The sequence below is a fragment of the Cataglyphis hispanica genome, chromosome 5 (genome assembly GCF_021464435.1).
Source record: "Cataglyphis hispanica isolate Lineage 1 chromosome 5, ULB_Chis1_1.0, whole genome shotgun sequence".
Lineage (NCBI taxonomy): Eukaryota > Metazoa > Arthropoda > Insecta > Hymenoptera > Formicidae > Cataglyphis > Cataglyphis hispanica.
In genome coordinates, this window is record NC_065958.1 from 11,449,332 (window position 1) to 11,470,147 (window position 20,816).

General features: G+C 45.3%; 1 protein-coding gene across 5 annotated transcripts in view; it reads left to right on the plus strand.

Annotated features, from left to right (window-relative positions):
- LOC126849878 (protein bric-a-brac 2-like) overlaps positions 1-20,816 on the plus strand; it is a 403,282-nt gene that overhangs the window by 84,389 nt on the left and 298,077 nt on the right. For 4 of the 5 annotated variants that reach the window (XM_050592213.1, XM_050592209.1, XM_050592212.1 and 1 more), the window contains exon 4: positions 5,169-6,375. In XM_050592213.1, coding sequence (XP_050448170.1) covers positions 5,401-6,375 — 975 coding nt within the window. In that variant the 5' untranslated portion in view covers positions 5,169-5,400. Of the gene's footprint in view, positions 1-4,474; positions 6,376-20,816 lie in introns of those variants that run through there. The other variant, XM_050592211.1, reaches the window with a different exon arrangement.

The window sequence follows — 20,816 nt, forward strand, 5'->3', positions numbered from 1 at the left end:
ACGGGGGGGTCGAAATTTTTCCACGCCAACGCCACGACGGATGGCGTTAGTATACTGTTTGCAGTTAAACAATATTACGTAGTAAAATTTATAGCCCACCACCGGCTCCGGTTTCGCGCGCTCTTACAATGCGCTCGCTCGCACCCTACGCAAGGGTGAAGGTATCAACGATATGAGAAATACAGGCGTTACGGCCAGTGCCACCATTTCCACGATGATCCACGGCTTAGCGGATACTGTGTTCTGTTTTTTTTTTTTTGTTTTCAAAGTACCGAGAATGGATTTGGATTCGCGAAGGAGAAATTCGTGGAATCCGTCGCTGCGTTAATTTCTCGAAATAAGAATGAACGCTTTTCTTCTCCGCACTAACTATAAACGAAGAAAAATCGTGAAGAAAAGAAAAGAAGATTGTACTTGGCAACGCATCGATATTTTGTAAATATTATGCCGACATAAACCATGTTACGGTAACATGAAGTTTGATATTACATATTTGCTGTTCGAGTAACAGCAACTAAAGTTCTTGCGACGGTAAATGTAAGTCATATTACGTATATTTGCGCTTTTACAGAGAATGCGCATTTTTCTTCCAGAGAATATAACGTCATTCTTGCAACTATCAATTCCTGCGCATTTGCTTCTCTATATCAGGAAACTCTGATATAGAGAATTCGATATTATTATGCAATAAATTGTGATGGAAAATTTATTCTAATAAAGAAATTATATTTCACGCCTTTTTCTATTTTCGCATATCATGACATTCTCATTTCTCCATTTATAAAACCCATCTTTCGGATAATTAAACGATATAAGAAATTAAATGCAGCCGCGTTATAATTTTACACATTTATAATATTTATATCTTTTTTAAACTTGATAATTTTAATATACTTATACACAATTTTGGAGATGCGGATAATAAAGGTAGTCGCAAAATTGACATTTACGTAAGAACAATGATACGCCGAGAGGACGAAGGAATAGATGGCGGTCCGACATGCGGAAAAATAACGGATTGCGAAACGCGTTTATAAAGGCGAGACGCGGTCCGTAAAGGACGGGCGATATTCCTTCATCAGAAAGCCCGCGGGCGTCGTTATTCGTCCGCATATATCCGACTCATTCGCTGTTCGGCATCGCCACCGTTACCCCCGTTTTTTATGTTTTCTAATATCGCGCATACGGCTTTTACGCACGGCAAGGGAAACGCGGAGGCCGGGCTATTGGGGGCAGTCGATTTCGAACGGGGACCGAAATTGTGTTAGAGACTACTCTCTCTCTCCCTGCATTCTTTACTATGATATCCGCAGTGCGCCGATAAATCTGCGTATTGGAAAAGAAAAACAAACGATTTTCGAAGATATATCCTTCTAGCTGTTCGTTTTACGCTTCGTTAGTTTTAGTATTATGACGTATTAATGACGTAATTGTGTCCTTAAAAATTTTTTTAAAAATTCTGACATCTTTTTGTTTGAATTTTTAGATCTAGATTGATGTTTGAAAGGAATTTCAAAAAATTTGTCTTAATGTGTTCGTTTTACGCTTCGTTAGTTTTAGTATTATGACGTATTAATGACGTAATTGTGTCCTTAAAAATTTTTTTAAAAATTCTGACATCTTTTTGTTTGAATTTTTAGATCTAGATTGATGTTTGAAAGGAATTTCAAAAAATTTGTCTTAATCAACAAAGTATTTTCTAAGAGTTCAGAAAAATGTGTCTGCAAAAAGCTTGCAAAGGCATTTTGTCTGAAGTTTTTCAATCAATCTTTTTTTCAAAACAAAAAATTTTGTTAGACGTCATTCTTTTTATGTGAATTTTTGTAATATTAATTATGCTACAAAAAAATATGGCTCTGGCTTCCAATTGAATATTATACCGTCTAACTATCTGCATCTTCCTTCCCTGCAGTTTAAATCTCGCAGAATCTAAGTTTGAAGGAGAGAAATTTCGCGGACGCCTCCGAGGAAATCGTTTAGGAACGGATTCTTAGACGACCATCACCCCACGTGACGCTCGCTATTACCAAAATTCGAGCTAATAGCCAGTTAGGGGAGTTCGGCCGGCGGCTCGCAAGGGACATCGGACGCGGCTTCGTTTCTCTTTGTAGCCTTAATTCGATTAGGACCGCCATCTTTCCCGGCCCGGCACCGGGTCGACGTCGCGCTCCGTAACTCCGTTATCGAGGCACGACTGCCCAAATTCGATCGCCGATATCGTCTTGCCGGTCTCCCCGGCAGAGATACGGCAGACGGTGAAATCGCGTGGACGCTGAATAATCATCTGCTCTTTGCATCCCCAATTACTCCGCCACGTGGCGAACGCGGGAAAAGGGTGGACTCTTTCGGGGTGGGGGCTCGCGAGATTGTCATTTATTGCGATGAACAATAACCCGGACTATTCTCGCGTGAATAGAGCAATGAAATAAGTAGTGGAAAAGGTGTCTCACCCACTCTTTGCCATTTATTTTTCAAGCCAGAGTCGTAGATACTATTAGAGCGATATATTTGAATAAATAGGCAGACATGGGTGTGTGATAATCGGTTAAGACTGCTATTATATTCTTGCTCGAGAACATTACTTTAGGAAATATTTTAGAGCGCTGCTTCTATTACAGTCATCTATCTCTGCAACTATGATCGTCTATTCCGGAGCTATCCCGAACTTTGTACATTGAAAACGTTCCCTGTTCCTTCTTACTTTCAAAGTAGTTTTACTTTAGAGACAGAGAACATATTTTCTCTCCTGAATTATTTTGACACTAGATATATCCATTATTAAAGCATATCTAAGTATAAAAAGCTGCTTGCACATCTTTCGTCTTACAATTGCCGCCATGTTATAATTTCCGTCTTATTAAATTAGGGATTTCAAAATTCGTTGCAGAGACATATACGTTTGCAGCTGCAGACCGTAAACTTTGTGGCTTTCGTGAGGAATGTGTTCTAGATTCAGTATAAAATATCATTCATTCATCATCTCACGGCGTTAATTTATTACTGCCGTAAGTTTCTGCAAGAAGAATGCAGCGAGTAATCGAGCTGTGTAATGCGGTGGCACAACACTCATTTGGAAGATACGGTTAGAGCGCCGCACGTACCTAGTCGTTCATCTCGGCTCGCTATCAGGACAATCGTTATTGTGCGCAGGTGCAATAAGATCCTTATACTTAATGCGCGAGACTCGAGCTGCTGCTTCCTCGCAAATTCAAAAACACCCCGTCCGCGTTTGTAGAAGTCTCTTGACGTCGCTGCCGTCGCCGCGGCGTTCGTTGAACTCACTTACAACCGTTATAAAAGAACAAATCTTGATAATTTTTTTTTTTTAGCGTTTGTGAATTTAATTCCATCCGCTGATACGTCTTTATGAAGAAAGCGAGCTCAACTACCATTCCAGTCTGTTTCATCCTCTCGAACTTGTTCCATCCGATTTCAATCTCGATGTGAAATATATTTTCTCGCACGTCATATTTTGGGGGAGGGGGGGGAAGGGGAATTTTAAATAAAGCAGAGAGATTGTCGACAATTATCTACTTTGAAGAAGTTTCAGATCCAAATAGACGTCGCGCAAATGTCCTGGATCGTCAGTATGTTCATCGAATGCTCTCTGAAAAATTGTTTTCGCGTTACACCCACTCGTTTAAATCTCACCGTTGGCGCAAAAGTAGGTACAACCTACTTTGCAGGGGCAAATCGTTCTATTCTTTCCTAGAACGCATTGATTTCTACGCGATATTCGCGGAAAGAGAGAGCAGCGTCTCCGTCATCGTCATCGTCGTCGTCGTCGTCGTCGTCGTCGTCGTCGACGTCGCAGTCGCTGCCCCCGTCCGTGCACTCCACCACCGCTCAGTGATACTAGTAACGACAGAATAACCACCACCACCACCTCCGCCATCAGCAAAGCGCGGCCTCCTCTCATCATCATCAGCGGATCGCCGTTTCGGGAGGCCGATCGGTGGGCCTCGCCGGGGCCGATGCCGCGGCAAGAGAGAGAATTCTCTTCTTCTCGGACGGCGGACAAAGTGAGACGCGCGGCCTCGCGGAAGGCCGCGAGAGTGAGAGAGGAGGTATGAGGCGGTCTCCGGGGGCGGCGCATTTGATCGGAAGGCGAGCCGCGCTATTGGCCGGCATCGCCGCGGTGCGAGGGGGTAACGTGAGGACGCGTGAGGTACGGCGGCGGGCGCCTCCACCCGCACGGCAGCGCAACATTGCCATCTCCTTGCCAGCGATACGCGTCCTCTCTCTCTCTCTTTCTCTCCTGCGACCGCCGCCGCCGCACCGCGTCCTCACGCGAGCGAGCGCGCGCGATATCGGCCGTACCGCCGCCGCCGCCGCCGCCACCGCCGCCGCCGCCGCCGCCGCCACCACCGCCGCCACCGTCGCCGTCGCTGTTGCCGCTGCCGCGCATGGTGCCACCACTGCCGCTCGAGCGAACCGCCGCCGCGTTGCTGGTCCTCTCAGTCGCGACGCGCTCGTCACGGGGTGCAGATCGTACGTCGCTTGTCGTTCCGATACCCTTCGTCGCGCGCAGCACGCGCCTCTCACGCGGACACCCGCGCCGTTACGTCGCACGGCGCTTGTCGCGATTCGTATTTGTATTCATAACGCGGGATTCCGTCGCGGAAACGGCAACGTCGTCGTCGTCATCGTTGCCGTCGTAGTCGCGTTTCGAGGTAATCGGTGGTGGGTGGTTGATGGTGAAATCTGACTTTTTTCTCGGACGAAAAGTAAAGAACGATAGACCTTTCGGGACTGAGATAGGTGGTGAGGTAGAAACTGGGGGAAAAGGAGAAGGAAGCAGAAAATAAACGTAAAGTGTCGCGTGGTGCGTTGGAGCAGGCAAGTGAGAGTCCCTGTCCTCTGATCCCTCGGAAAATTTCCATTGCGTATAATGCTTCGTTGGGGGAGGCAAGGTGGACTCTAATTCTTTTAGTGAGGGTGGAGTAGAGAGTATTCGAGTACGATATTCGGAGCCACGTTTCGGAGCTAGGCTGAAAGATGCTCGACCGTGACGTCCCAACGGGACGATGACGCCCGCGTCGGTTCGCGTCTGACAGATCCGCGCACGTTGCCACGAGGCGCGCGGATAAAGCTGCTCTTACTCCCCGCGTCTCTTTGCGCGGACACATCTGGAGATTCACGTGTGGTTGTGCATGTGTGTGTTGCAGATGCGGCCTTGTTACTGATCCGATCAGGCCGAACGTCATCGACAACGAGAAACTGAGGCGAGACGAGGAGATCGAAGAAAGATAAACAAAGAGAAGAAGAGGAACAGGTTGAAGAGAAAGCGTAGGAGGAAGCGTGCGGTGCAATAGAGAAATAGAAGAAGGAGGAGGAGGAGATTATCTCTCTTTCTCCCTCTCTGGAACAAGACAAGCGGAAGCCACATCACGCCCGATCATGACGCAGCAAAGCGGTGCTGGGTCACCCCAGCAATTTTGTTTGCGCTGGAACAACTATCAGACTAACCTAACCAACGTCTTCGATCAGCTTCTGCAAAGCGAAAGTTTCGTGGACGTGACCTTAGCCTGCGACGGTCACAGCGTCAAGGCCCACAAGATGGTCCTGTCGGCCTGCAGTCCGTACTTTCAAGCGCTCTTCTTCGATAATCCCTGCCAACACCCGATCGTCATCATGAAAGACATCAAATGGCCGGAGCTCAAGGCTGCGGTCGAATTTATGTACAAGGGCGAGATCAACGTTTCCCAGGAGCAGATCGGGCCGCTGCTTAAAGTCGCGGAAAGCCTCAAGATTCGCGGCCTCGCGGACGTCAATAGCGAACAGGAACTAACGTCCAGACCGAGCTTGGAGGAGGTCGCGACCGCGGCGATGCAGCGGAAGAAGCGCCGCCGAATGTCCGGTGAGCGTTCCCCGTCCAGCAACAGTCCGGAGCGCATCGGTTCCGGCAGCATTGCTGACGAACAGGACGTGATCGCCGGCAACATCGTCGTGCCCGAAATCCACAACATGGTGCCGCCAACCGCCAGCTCGACGCCTAGGTCCCTGGGCTCGCCTAGTACGCCCAGTATGCCTAGCATCTCCGTCACGCCGCAGATCAACCTGCAGGAGCTTCCTGTCTCGCTGCCCTTACCACCACCCCCGCCGCCGCCGCCGCAAGGACAGCAGAGTTCGCACCCCCTGTCGACCCACCACGTGTCCGGCCACGTGACTTCCGGTCCGCACGCGCCCGTCAACCACCTGGGCAGCCACGGTCAGCAACTCAGCGTGCAGCAGCAGCAGCAGCAGCAGCAACAGCAGCAACAGCAACAGCAGCAGCAGCAGCAACATGCGATGAACGCCGGCGGTCAGACTATCAGCGCCGACGATCTCGAGATCAAGCCCGGCATCGCGGAGATGATTCGGGAGGAGGAAAGGGTGAGTCAAGTTCTCTTTTATTTATATGATTCTCCGATTCTTTATAATGCGTGAGAAGAAATTCACGACTTAAAAAATATTGACATATTAAATCTCAGGAGAGCAAATAGTGAATTGTTCTTCTAGTAAGCGAAAATTTCTGAACGCTTCTCTTACGCTGTTTAAGTATCAGGGAAATAATTAATATTAGCAGAGCGAAATGTTATTGTCATTAAGGTAGTTCTCGTCTTATAATTCGCGAAAATGCTAAGTTCGATCTACATTTTATGTAAAAAAAAAAAATTTTGAACGCATCGGTGATTTTCGTTCGTGAGCGTAAAAAGTTACTTATTGTTGGCCATTAGGTCATACTATTACAAGACTATCTCTGAGAATCATTGCTGAATGAATGATTCTTTATAAGCATACTGATACTGTTTTATGCGATTAATCTTTTCCCCGGAGGAACATTTGTCTTTGCACGCATCGGTGCTGATATGTAATTTTTGATGCAAATTGTAGAACAAGAAGTCCGTAATTACATGGAGTGTTGTAATTAGGAGATTTTTATGTTCGTGATAACGCCGAAACGCTCAGATATATATTCCGATGCGCTTAATATAGTTTTCCTGTTTTTATACTGGAAGAATATTGTTTCTCTTTTTTGCCGAAGATAAATTAGTGGAAATAAAATGCAGGAAGGTGATAGAAAAAAAAAAAAAAAAAGTCAGAAGTACACTTGCCATTAACGATAATAAGATAAGAAAAGCATTTCCGTCAGAAGTAACGTTAGGTTTATTCGAGAAATGTAGTTAAAAAAAAAAATCGATTAGTTTTGCCGGATATAAATAAAAAGCATTTTATAATTATTTTTCTTTACGTACATGATTTGTGCGCGCATGTAAATTGAAAATTTACAAAATGCATTTTCTAATTTAAATAACGGCACGCTAGCAAGCTGCGCATTACAAATCTAATCTTATCATTAAAACGTGTTAAATAAATGAGCAAATAAATTTCCCTCTGTATCGTCATTAAAAAAGTTTGCGCGCGCATTTTAAATTTATTCCAATATCGGATAAAACAAATATAAACGAAGAGAGAAGTATTCCAATATATTTGGTCAACATTTAGAAATAATTCGGCAACGAGAGAGACAGAGAAAGAGAGGGAGTCAATTAAAAGTTTCCTCCGCCGATATCAGAACGTGCCGCCGTGAATTGAAATAAGAAACGCCCGGCGTTACCTCCCGCGGCGGCTCCAACTTCGCTTCTCGACGGAAAACTTTCACCCTCCGGATCGGTTAACTCGAAATCGTGCAATTTTCCCGGTAACGGACGAAGATGTTTTCCCGGTCGAGATGGCCAATGGCCGGTCGTTAACGACGAGAGAACGACGGTGATTCGCGTTCCGCGCGCGCCTCGCGTCATTAGGGGACGCGTTTCCGTCCTCGCCAAGGCAAACGAACGATCGAACGAAGGCAACGGGCTCTCTGTATCCAGCGGCGCCGATAATAATTGGCCGCTCTCTTTCACGGAAAAGTCGCGGACGGACTCGAGTCACGGCGGCCGCCAATTATTAGCGATCGCGGGACGGGAGTTTTCGCGCCGAAACCGCTCGCCATCTGACTCTCGCGATCCGTGATCGAGAACGGTGGACGAGGGGGGAGAGGAGAAGAGGAGAAAAGGAGGGATGAAGGGGAGAAAGAGAGGCCCGCGCGGCGATTTTGCCGCGGAGGGTAGGTGGAGGGCCATCCCAATTACCCGGCGATTGGCTTCGACGGTATGCGCTAATTGAGAGTATCAATGAACGTCAATGAGCGCAGTCAATATTTGGCCGGGGTGCATCCGGCCGAGCGTTTTGTAACGTTCTTTTTGTTAAAGCGGATGACAAATATTGACCGCGCTCGTTCGCGTTCGCGCGCGCGTATACGTGACACACAAGTACACCCGCGCGCTTGCTCGTCGCTTACGCACACACACACGCATCGTGCCGAGGGATATCGACTGCTCTCGTTAATTACATCGGGACGACGGTGTCTCCTGCATTATTTATCGTCCGCTACCGGCACAAGTTATTAAGCGTGCGGCTAGTTACAAGCCGTTTTGTAACTAGCACGACGACCGTCGGACCGTTGGGGACTGGTTGCGCCGACTTAGGACTGGACAATCAACTCCGTCTAACCAAATGGTCCTTCTCTTCTTTTCTCTCGCGGCATCCAGTAATTATGTCACATCTTTATTCGTGTTGATAAGATTGATGTATGGATCTTACGGAGTTTTGATTAAAGTTCTTGATACGATCATATGTATGTTTCGCGTGTAAAAATTATATTGCTTCAAAATTGCAATATAATCAGAGATGAGAAAGATAAACGCTCAATGTTTTATTCAAAGTTTTTCTCTTATCCGGAGAGACATGTAATATATATTTAAATATTATAATTTATATCGATTATGTTTTTATATTGCTTACGCAATTCGATAAGTAGAATTAGTACAATTTTTTAATGTAATATGACAATTATATGTAGAAAAAAAAACCTTGTTTTGAAAATATCTTTAGTTTCAACATAGAAACCTTGAAATGAGATTATATTGCGTTAAACAAAGAAAATTTGCTTGAATGAAGCCACTTTATATGATGCAATCATGAAAAATATATTCTTATTATTTAAGAATAATTTTATCGAAAAAGGAAAAAATATTGGATAAAAATATAATATATTTTTAATTCGAAGATTATAATAATAATTATAAAGTTAATTTATATTATATTCTTTAGGTGATAACTATAATATTGAAATGAGACTGTGATATTATTGAAATTTAAGATGATCAAAGTCTTATAAGAATATAAATTGTTGCGTATATACGAAACAATGAATGCGTCAAGTAATATATTTGAATATATAAACTTTGATTTGACGCAACTTTTTTTGCGTGACGTAATATGAGAATTGTTGACATTGAATATCGAGTCGGAAAGAAAGGACGATGAATTTTCACGAACATGAAATGTCGCGTTTACAATCGGAGAAAGCGCGTCAGCTGATATTCTAATCTGACAATCTGGGAAATTAAGCGTCTCTTCGGCGAAGAGATGATGAATTTTCACGAAATTTCGCGTTTTAGACTCGGACGAGCAGCTTAGATAGACGTCGGGAGAGGGAAAGCGCGTCAGCTGATATTTTGACAATCTGGGAAATTAAGGTGAGCGCCGCACAATTATTTTTTTCTCTCTCTCTCTCGCGCGCGCGCGCGCGGACGTCCCCGCCGCCAAAGTGACGTAATCCGCTATATGTATACATATAATGGTTATAACATTCCACGGGATTCCATTATGTTAACGCAACCACGTTCCAATTCTCCGGGCATGCCTGCTTGCGCGCGCGTATATCGTAAATGCGCGCCGTTGTAGTATCGCAACTATTCCGCGGTGCCTTTCCGATTAAAATACCTAATTGATGCGGGCGAAGCCCAATGGCGGATCGCGGAATGCCAAGCCGAGTGCGAGAGTGCTGCTGCCAAGCATCCGTCGATAATTTTTCTTATACGATGACGAGGAGAGAGAGAGAGACGGAATAATTATAGAAGCGGATAAAATGAAATAAAATGTAATTATGAAGATTGCAGTAAATGGATGGAATGCGTCGCTCTTTTAAAAGAGACAGGGTGGAATTTGTAGTGAGAAGAGAAAGCGATGTTTTCATTTATATAAACAGTAAATTATGTATTAGCGTGAAAGTTTTAGGATTGATTTACTCGGGATAAATAGATACGCGCGCGTAAGTTGAAAATCACGAAAGGAACGATGAAATGGATTTTTTTTCTTTTCCGCAGGAAAAAGCGGAAACTAATAATACACTGTGTACTTGTTAGAAATTTATTTGCAAATAGAATTTTATATTCTTTGTCTAGATCTAGTTCTACAATAATATCGAGGTGCAAAATTCTGAAACTATAACTAAAATCGAGTGTGTGACAGAAAAAAAAGCGATGTCAAGTCAGAGCTTATATTCTCAACTTAACGCGTTCATTATTTCGTATATACGCAACAATCTATTACGTTTGTATAAAAATTTGATAATCTTAAATTTCAACAATATTTCAGTCTTACTTTAATATTAAAATTGTCACCTGAAAAATATCATTTAATTATCTTGATAATTATTATTGTAATCTTTAATTTGAAAAAAATGTAATTTTTTTTATCCAACATTTTTTTCTTTCCATTCAAGAACAATATTCTTAAATAAGATTATATTCTTCTTCGTTGAACTATATAAAATGACTTTATTCAAATAAATTTTCCTTGTTCAACGCGATATAATCTCAATTTCAAAATTTCCAAGTTGAAATTAAAGTTATTTCCAAAACAGAAGAAAAACATTTTTTTTCTGGATATCCTCAGAGATTTTTACTATCCAAGATCAGTTTCTTGATAGCGAAGCCTATCTCCGCAGTCTTCCGAAAGTCTAAAGCTCATTATAGATACACACAGAGACAAAATTATCATACGAGAAATTCATCGAATACCACGAGCTGAATCTCTTCTGATAATATCCCATTCTTTATTAACGTAGGACGTATGAGAAATTTACCGATGACCAAAACGATATGGTATTTCATTCTATAATTTTTCATATTTTATGGATGCATATTAACGAATATAATATAACGAAATAGTGCTCTCTTAATCTCTCTTCAATAGCGATCGACCTTTTGCGTTTCGTCGGAAATTAGGGAATCAACAGGGAGCGTTTTGAATTATGAGTCGCTCGCCTCCAGCAACGAAAGCCAGAGACAACAATTATTTATATCCTCGAAGAGGTTTCGGATTCGATGGGGACTCACACAACCACCATATACACACGGCACTTAGTATAAGTATAAATTATACTTCATCTGTCGCGCGAGATGCGTCTCTCGCGACCGCTTAATCGCAATCTTAATCGTATCTTTAAACGTCCTGTCCTTCACTTTTCAATCATTTAATAAATATTTTATAAATAAAACTAAATATTTGACATTTTAAACTATAGTATAATTTAAAAATAAATTTAATGAAGAAAGAAATAATAATTAAAATAATTGAAAATAAATATAAATGAATAAAAAAGATTTTATTCATTAAAAGTTATTCTTGAATATTTGTATAACAATATAAGAAGAGACTAAGCATTAGCATTGTGTCAGGAATTATAAAGCGTTGAAACATCACGATTTATATTAATATATCTCGAAATCATCCGAGATGATCGCTCGATCGGCTGGAAAAGGCGCTCGGAAAGAGTGACGAGATGAGTAAGAGAGAGAGAGAGAGAGAGCAGGGGAGCGAGAACATCCCCCGAAAAGTGTACACAGTGTACAACACGAGAAGCAGCAAAGCGTGATCACGCGGTCGGTGGAGCTCGAAAGGGCGGGTCGAAAAAAATTTAATCTTCCCTCGCATTATCCTTTTTGGCAATAACGGCTTTACCTCCCGGATCGTTCTGCCCTGCCAACCCCGTCCTCCCATTCTCGCTCTCTCTCTCTCTCTCTCTCTCTCTCTTTCCCCTCCCGCTTTTCCTCTTTGTTTCTTCTGCCTCGTATCCGGTGACTGGAGAGAGAAAGAGCGTGAAAGGGATGGGAGGAGGGGGAGGGGCAAGGGAGAAAACCGGCAGGAGAGAACGGATCCCCGACGCGTCGGCAGAGAAAAAAGTCGCGAAACAGTAAATCGTGAATTGTAGTAACCGAGCGCCATTCATCCTGATACACCGGATGTGACTACATATTTCCTTCGTTCCGTTTAAATTAGTGTTTTTGCCCGGCGCGGCCTTGATTGTGTTTTCGCGCGTCGCACGCTCGCGTGTGTATGCATGTGTGTGTGTGTGTGTATGTGTGTGTGTGTCACGTGTGTATTCCGCGTATCGGCACACAATCGCGCGTCCCGTTGTCTTCTTCGTCGCGTGTATATGCATATGTGCACCACCACGCACGTATCCGGCGATCGTAACGCGCGTAAAAACGCGCGCACGTCGCGATCGGTGGCGTTGATGAAACGGGTAGCGTAAGCGATACATCAGGAGAGCGAGAGGATCGCCGTCCCGATGGGATTCAAAATTGAAAAGCCCGCCCCCCGATGTATTAAAATGCGCGCGCCCCGTCCATCCCCCGATCGTCTCCGTCCACCCACCGGTCTACCTCCTTTCTGGCCCTTCGGTCCAGAAAACGATCGCGATACGAGCGCGCGCGGACCCGCCGCGCTCTCCTATCGCTCGCGTCGCGCTCAAAAGTCGATTACCGTGCTGTCAGAAGTGATCGAGAGAGAGCTCCCTCGCGCTTTTTGACGCGTATCGACGCACTGCTCCGGAGATTTCGACTCTCCGACGCGATCCTATTTTATGCAGCTTTGTTCCGGCAGATCTCGCGGAAAGAGCTGCTCCCAATTTGATAAGATGATCGAGTTCGATCTTTCAGGCTCTCTTTTGTAATTATTATATGAGTTAATATAGGTTTCGGTTCTAATTTTTGAGAGATTTTTTTTGTAAAAAAGATCTATATTATGACAAAAATTGTTTTTGAAATAAAAAATAAGATTTGACAGTGAATTTCTTACAATTATTAAAATTCATCATTTATATTTTTGCCACTTTAATAATTTTACTAATTAACTCTATTGAAAGAGAGACGAGGAAAATCATTTTCTCTCCTCTTCCCTCTCAACATGCACATCGAAGGAGATTACTTTTAATTAGGGCTAAAGTCCGCTCGGTGCGTCCCTCTCCCAGGAACACCACCGTTCTCTTCGTTTCTCACGGGACGACCTCGCATTTATACAAAGTAGAAGATGCTCCCCGGCTCGGTCCAGTTCCCGGCCTTTTTTTTTTTTGCGCGCGCGAGTGCTCGCATCGGCGCACGCAATGTCGTCCGCACGCGATAGCTAGTTTTTCGTAGACACGCGCGTACAACACAGCTGAGCGCGGCTGTCAATGAGGGAGACCTACAACGGTCTCCTATAATCGCGAGCCTCACCCCTTCCCTCCTACCGGCCTAGATGGTACGGTCGATTTTTTTTTTTATTTTTCGCAAGACACGCTCCCGGTCGCGTCGTCGTTCGCAAGGACGAGCCGGAAGAAATTGGCGGGTACTCTCGCGCACAGCGGTTATGCTATTCCGTCGCTTACGAGATCTCGAAAGTAGGTAGGTAGGAGGATCCCGAACCCGCTGCTCTCTCTCTCTCTCTCCCTCGGTCTGTCCCGAGTGCGTATTACGTAGCCACCCTTACTTCGGTGGAGGACTATTTTATAATAAAGGCCGGCTTAGCGGCGATATAATGGTATGTATTTTAAATATTTCGAAAATTGCCTTCCTAGGAAACTCCTCGCATAATGGCAATACTTGGAATATAATCCTGGGGTAACCGGACCGCATAGGCGCCCGAGCACTTAACTTCTCTCGATTCCTCACGCCGTACCGTCGCCCTCTCCCTCCCCCCCCACCCTCCTCTTCCTCCTCTCCCCCTACCCTCTTCTCTTGGCACCGCGAGAGAAGCCTCTCTTTTCCCTACCCCTTCCTCTTTTTATATCTCTTCTCTAAACGATCCCATTTCTCTCTCTCTCTCTCTTTCTCTCTCTCTCTCTCTCTCTCTTTTCTTCGACGTAAACGCGCTAGGAGAGCGCAAATGTTTCTTGTGCCGCTTTCCTTCTTTTCTTTGGAAATCTCGCGATAGATTAACCGGACTGGATATATTCCAGATGGGATTTATCTGCACGGAATCGTTAGCCGTCGAGCGATAGCCACGGGATAATGCATAGGTAGACAAAGTATCTCAGATTTCTCATCTCCTCGTTCTGTTCCTTACGATTTTTTTTTTTTTCTCGTTATTTTGTAAATCTTCTTGTTTTAAATATTTGTGTTCACGATTGGAGGGAATTATTTGTGGGAGATGATTTTTTTAAATTTTGTTGAAGTCTTAGAGAGAGAGAGAGAGAGAGAGAGAGAATAGAATAAGATTTTATAAATATATTTTTATAAGATTTTATAAATAAAATTTTATAAGTTTTTCTAAATAAAATATTATATTTTCTTTACTTGCGTTATATTTTATTTTTATTTTCAAAACATGAAATAAATTCCGTCTGGCAATATTTCTAAAGCATTCAAAATTGACATAATGATTATCTTAATTGCGAGAGGCATAATTTCGCGCGATAATGTTTTTATATTATTTAAAAAAAAAAAAAGAAAAGAAAATCGTGGATTAATTTGTATCGATGAGAAGTAACTGTCAGTGTCACCTTGGCCTAAGTGGAGCATTTTACGGGTTACTCTCTTTCCCAGACACTTTAGAAAATTTGATAAATCGTCCTCCTCTCGACCTCTCTTCCTTCCCCGTTATCTCGACGAAGAGAAAGAGAAAGCTCCGCGCATCGACGGACATCATTTTTCCGGAGCACTGGTTACGTTGTAGCGCGCGTTGAAAATTGCACAGGAATTCGTCCCGAGTGCCGAGGCTCTCGAGTGCTCTCGCGCAAGAAAGTTATCCTGAAATCCGCGTCTGGCTCGGGTCCCGCGGGACGCGGCGACCTTCGCCCGCTCGTCGAATGCATTATTTCGCGGACATGGAAATGCCCACGGGCCGGAAATCGATGTCGGATCGCTTAAGTAATACGCCGGGAAAACGCGACCGCTTAACGTTTTCCCCGCTATTTTCTTCCCCTCGACGAAGACGATGATAAGCGTTTCGAGGGAAACCCCGACGAGCTGGAACGGGAGAGAGAGAGAGAGAGAGAGAGAGAGAGAGAGAGAGATAGACAGGCGGTCAAAAAGAGAGGCGGAAGATCCGCTTGATAAAAGTTGCATGCGCGTCCACTTGTAACGTCCGCGGAACTATTCGTGAAACATTCAGACGGCTCGAAAGACGACTCCCGCCGACTTGAAATTCCCGCAACGACCGCACCGTAATAATGCAACGATCGCGGTGGACGCACGCGTTCGGTGGGGACACTCCAGTCCTGTCGTGGACAGGACAACCCGCACCGCCTCGCTCTTTAACGTCCAATTCCCCAGTCGCGATTTTCGCGGCTAAGGGGAACCGCGTCTTGGACCTTGGAATTTCCTTCGCCGGAACAAGTATTTTTTCTTATACATCGACATCGGGGAGGGGAAACAAGCGACAATTGAACTAGAACGAAGGGATAAAACATGCCGCGGATGACATTTAACGTTATTAATATCTTGACGTTACGAGTAATTAAAAATAAAATGCAATTATTTTATCTTCATCCTGCACGATCGAAGGGGAGACTCTCACGCCTTCCTCGCGATATACGAAATCTCAGTTTACGGGGGCGAATCTTGACGGACGCATCTCACGCTCTCGACGTCCGATCAGTTTACGAGTTAATCTCGATGCGAATCGCCGCCGTTAAGAAAGGGGCCGGGGCGCGCATTTATCCGAGATCGTTTAATCCTTCCCCCTCCCCTTCCACCCATCCGCGCCTTCCCACCGATTTCTCCGCGCTCTGAAATTCCGCGGAACCGCCGGCGTTGCGTGCACCGGCTTCGATCAGAAATGCAGCACGTAGAGGCGCATCGCGTTTGTTCCTGATGCACAACGACGACGACGACGACGGCGGCGGCGGCGGCGGCGGCGTGGAAAGCAAAGGGAAGCGAAGCCTCTTTATCGTTCATCATCACGCACAGTCGCTGTTCCGGAAAAATGCTGATCTTGTAAGGGGAGTTGAGCTTAGATTTCTCCCCTCACCTCCCTCCCAAGAATCCACGCTACGTGCATTATTTCCCTTGCGGGAAATTCGACTTGAATGTGCGTTCGATGTTTAGACACACATATATATATATATATATATATATATATATATATATATATATATACACACACACACACACGCGTGAAAACGTAATGCAGTAAAATCAGAGAGAGAGAGAGAGAGAGAGAGCCTCGGAAATCGAGAAAGAAAAGCTTATACACCTCGCTTATCTCTAACAAAACCGACCGACCCGAGAATTTTAATAACGAAATGGAAGTTTACAACCTTCCGTCCCGAAAGAGTTAAAAGCTCTTCATCTCTCATTCCTTATTTACATAACCCATTTTTGCAGCTTCGGCTTTTGAAACGGCCAAATTTGCCAGCCGATCTAGCTTTCACGATCACATCCGATTTCCGAGCATACGCGACGTCCTCTCTCTCTCTCTCTCTCTCTCTCTCTCTCTTTTTTTTTCCTTTTCGAGTTCCGTCGAACGAACGTTGCTGGAACGCTATCGCGACGGCGGGTTCGGGATGAGAGGGGAGGAGGTGGTGGTGGTGGTGGAGGTGGAGGTGGGTTTCCATTTCGAAAATGCGACACGGGATCTCCGCGCGATGTACGTCGGGCGACAGCTCCGGGGAGCTCGCGGTAAATCAGAAATTATCTTGCGTCGCGTCCGAGTTGCGCTGCCTTTTCCCATCGAAACGCGCATAAATACCGGACTAGAACGAGTGACAGAGAGACGGCGGTGAGGGGGAGGAGGAGGAGGGGGGGGGCCGATGGGGGAGAGCGAGAGAGAGAGAGAGAGAGCGGTCCTTGCAGTCGCGGCGGCATGCACGATGCATCCGCTGCTGCCGCGTGTACGTGTACAGGATGACACGCGTGTATACGTATACACGCGGTCGTGTATACAGTGTGTCCCGAGAGTACCATATGGTGCGCGGCTTGATGAATGACAATAGGAGAATCTTGGCCTCGACATTTTGGTATCGCGAGAGTATCTTTGGCTGCGAACAATTAGAGACTGGAGGGAAGATAATTTTGAAGTTTTGATACGGATCTGCGTTCTAATTAATTCAGCTACGAGAATGTTTTATGCTGAAATCGAAAACTTTTATAATACGATCGGGGGAGGAAGAATTGAGTTTAAAGATTTAAAAAAAAAAAGAAAATTTTTTTTTAAAAACCCCAACTTAAAACCTCAGATTCTTAATAATCGAAGCAAATTGATGCCAATGCTCTACGAAATGGTCATCTTCTCGTTTTTATCTCAGTACATGTATCTTTTAATATAACGATATATGAATTTTAACAATTGACAGCTGATTTGCTGATTATTTGACAGTTATTTGACAGTCGTTTACACTCCTCGCACTCCTTTTTCTCCGCACCCGCCGGGCGGGTAGTTCCCTAGTAGTTATGATACTCGTTCTCGAACACCCAGTACAGAGACTCACACACGCCTCACGCTGCTCTATGCACGCGCACAGCCGCCCCCGCAGATATATATTAATACGTGGACTGCACGTCGCGGTGCGCGCGACTTGATGGACGGATGACCAGACCATTCCGCAGATTGCTTCGCTCCCGATTCCGACCGGAAGGAGATTTATAACCTCTCGTCGTTATCTGCGCGCGCGCGCGAGCGAGCGAGCGAGCGAGCGAGCGACCAGGCCGACGAGAGAGAGAGAGAGAGAGAGAGAGAGAGAGAGAGAGAGAGACAGCTGAGCGTGATGCTGCGTCTCTCTCCATCTCTATCTACCTACCTACCTACCTCTACTCCTCGTTCCGCTCGATCAGCGATCGATCAACGGCCGCGCGTCGTCCTTTGGACCTCTGCCAGTGCGCGAGGGGGAGGGGGAGAGAAAAAAAGACTACCCGCTCCGCGCGGTAGATGATAGCGCGACGCGTTCGTAATTTTTTCCTCCCGATCGCTTTCGGGAGCGCGATGTACCTTTTACGCTAACTCTCTCCTCCAAACCCGCCCGCGACTATCTCTCTATATGCATCGAGAGGACGAATAGAGGAATATCGAACGAGGAGCTGGGAGGAAGGCTTCTCCGCTTTCGTAGGATGTATCGTGCGCTTTCTCAAGTGGTACGATTTATTATCATCGAGCGAAGGATTTCCTTCATTACAAGTAATTCGTGCGATTTTAATTCGATCGTAATCGGCCCGATACTCTCTCTCTCTCTCTCTCTCTCTCTCTCTCTCTCTCGCGTTTCGTATTATATAAGGGAGATGATATATATATATATATATATATATATATATATATATATATATATAAAATTAGAGCTTGGACGAGGTATAAAATTGGGTTCTTCATTCGATTAAGCGACAGCGTAGAATTTCTTTCTCCGTACGCGCTTATCAACCCGTCCATCGTACCAAGGTAGCGATTGTTGATCGCTTCGGTAGTCGGCGCGTGAAATACGAAACGGCTGCATCAAGAGGATAAATCAAAGGATTAATTTATAGTATTCAATTACAAAGGGAAGAATTACACGTATACATATATATATATATATATATACATATGTATACGGGAGGAAGAGATGAGTCGCGCAAAGCGATTGCACCGCGACAGTACATTCTGGGGAGGGAAAGAACCGGGGAGGGGGAGGGGGAGGGCAGGGGGAGAGGGTAACTCGGCCAAGGGGCCCCGTTCCTTTTTTTTCAGGCCGCGTTACGCCGCTGCCGAGGGCGGCGGGATGGGAAAGGGGCAGCGATGAGGTGGGGGGATTGAAGGGTGTTGGGGGGAGGAGGGGGCGGGCCGTCGCGCACATGCCTGAAAAACGCGAGCGTCACGATAAATTAGATTTAATGACTGTCGCAAAAAAGCGCGATATGAAAGTCGGACGCGCGGGACGAACCGATAGAAATTAAATTCTAGGATATTCGATTACGGTACCCAGGCAGCAGCCCAGCAGCAGGCCCCACCTCCGCCCCCGCGTGTCCCCCTCGCCCCTTCCTCGCCCCTCTCCCTTCCCTACAGTCCTCTGCGCGTCCTCGCGTCGATGAAACCCTCGTCGTTCGTTGCTACACATCCGGGTGCTTTCGCCCCGGCGCTGACATCGAGCCGAAAAAAAAATACAAAAAAAAAGGGAGAAAGAGAGAGAGAGAGAGAGAGAGAGAGACAGCCTCCCCAGGAATAATGGGCGCGTGCAACCTGCGGAAATAATAGATGCAATAATGCCCCGCCCCCGTAATCGCCGTATAGAAATTTGCGCGCGTCTCTGTTCCTTCCCCTCTTCCTCCCCCTCCCCTCCCCGTTCTTCTGTTCCGCGCTCTCTGACCTTTTTTATTCCCGCGAGTCGTTCAGCTTATAATTTCGCTTAATGGGATATCAAGGGCGAGACTCCGCGTTACACGTTTTCTGTTGTCCTTTGCGGATTTTCGCGAAAATATTCATGTGCCTTGACGTATTTGAAGCCGCCTAGTTTTCGAGTAGCAGTATAAATATGCCGTTGACAATTCCCTTTTTTCTCGGGAAGATCATAGAATGACAGAATTGCATTATCGTGTCGCATTTTTTTTTTTTCATTTTTCATATTCAATATCTAAGATGTAACAAGTTTCACTCGAGATTGTTGGAGGAGAGATTAAGATTTTATTATATTAATTCTTTTTAATACTAATTTTAATTTCTCTAAATTCCCGCCACTTTCGGGGAAAAGCTGCTGTCTATCATCGACGACGAAATTATTTCCTACGAAGTTGCCGTTCGGACGGAAAGCATCTCGTAAAATTCACATCGAGAATTCGACGAAGGTCGCGCATTCTATCCGAAAATAATATCAGAGATAATGGGAAAAACCTTATATCCTTATATCGAGGCGGAAGATGGCGGGCGCGATTCCGTCATCTCGCGCGGATCGATCGAGATATCACGAAGATTAATCGACGCGTCAGCACACGACGCGAATGCTTTATGTATTTATATATTCTAGCGGCTCCTGTATCTAAGCTAGCTAGGGGCTGAGTCACGCGCGCGCACGAATTTGTTCGCCAGCTTGGCGAATGAATGTTAATACACATAAGCGGGTTGCCATTAGACGGCAGAAATATAATTTCGTTTACGTCGATGACTCATGTGGCGGAAATTTCTCAGGCAATTCTGATTCATTCGGCCTTGATTCCGAAGATTTCCACTGGGAACGCGAAATATTCGTATTATTTAAATATGAAACGATCGTAATATATAAAATGCGCATATAAACCGTATACATTTTATACACAATTTCTTTCCTCTCATATATCTCTATCTTGGATCTCGCGACTTTCAGTAGCACGTCATAAATGCAAAAGATTGTTATAGATATGGAGCAGAGATTTAAAAGACGCTTTATTCTTCATACACGTGGAAAGTTGAGCTCACTCGCTCGGTGACGTTTAAAAAAATTCACCTTAGTCGAAACATATGGACACACGCGCGTAAAATTGACACGTGGCATGACTTGACGTTTAACGTACGCGAATTTCGAGCCTCGCGACACAACCCGTATATCGGTTCATATAGGAAACGCCAGGTCAAGATAAAGGAGCGCGAATCAGTGCCGAGAAAGAGCCATTGTCTCGCGCCTCGTTTCGCATTACCCGGCGGCGTATTAAAAATTCTATACTCTATTGTGCCGGCGAGATTGCATTTCGAAGGAGGTGGCGCGAGCGAGCGCGTGTCGATCGCCGAACGTGAGTTTCACTCACACC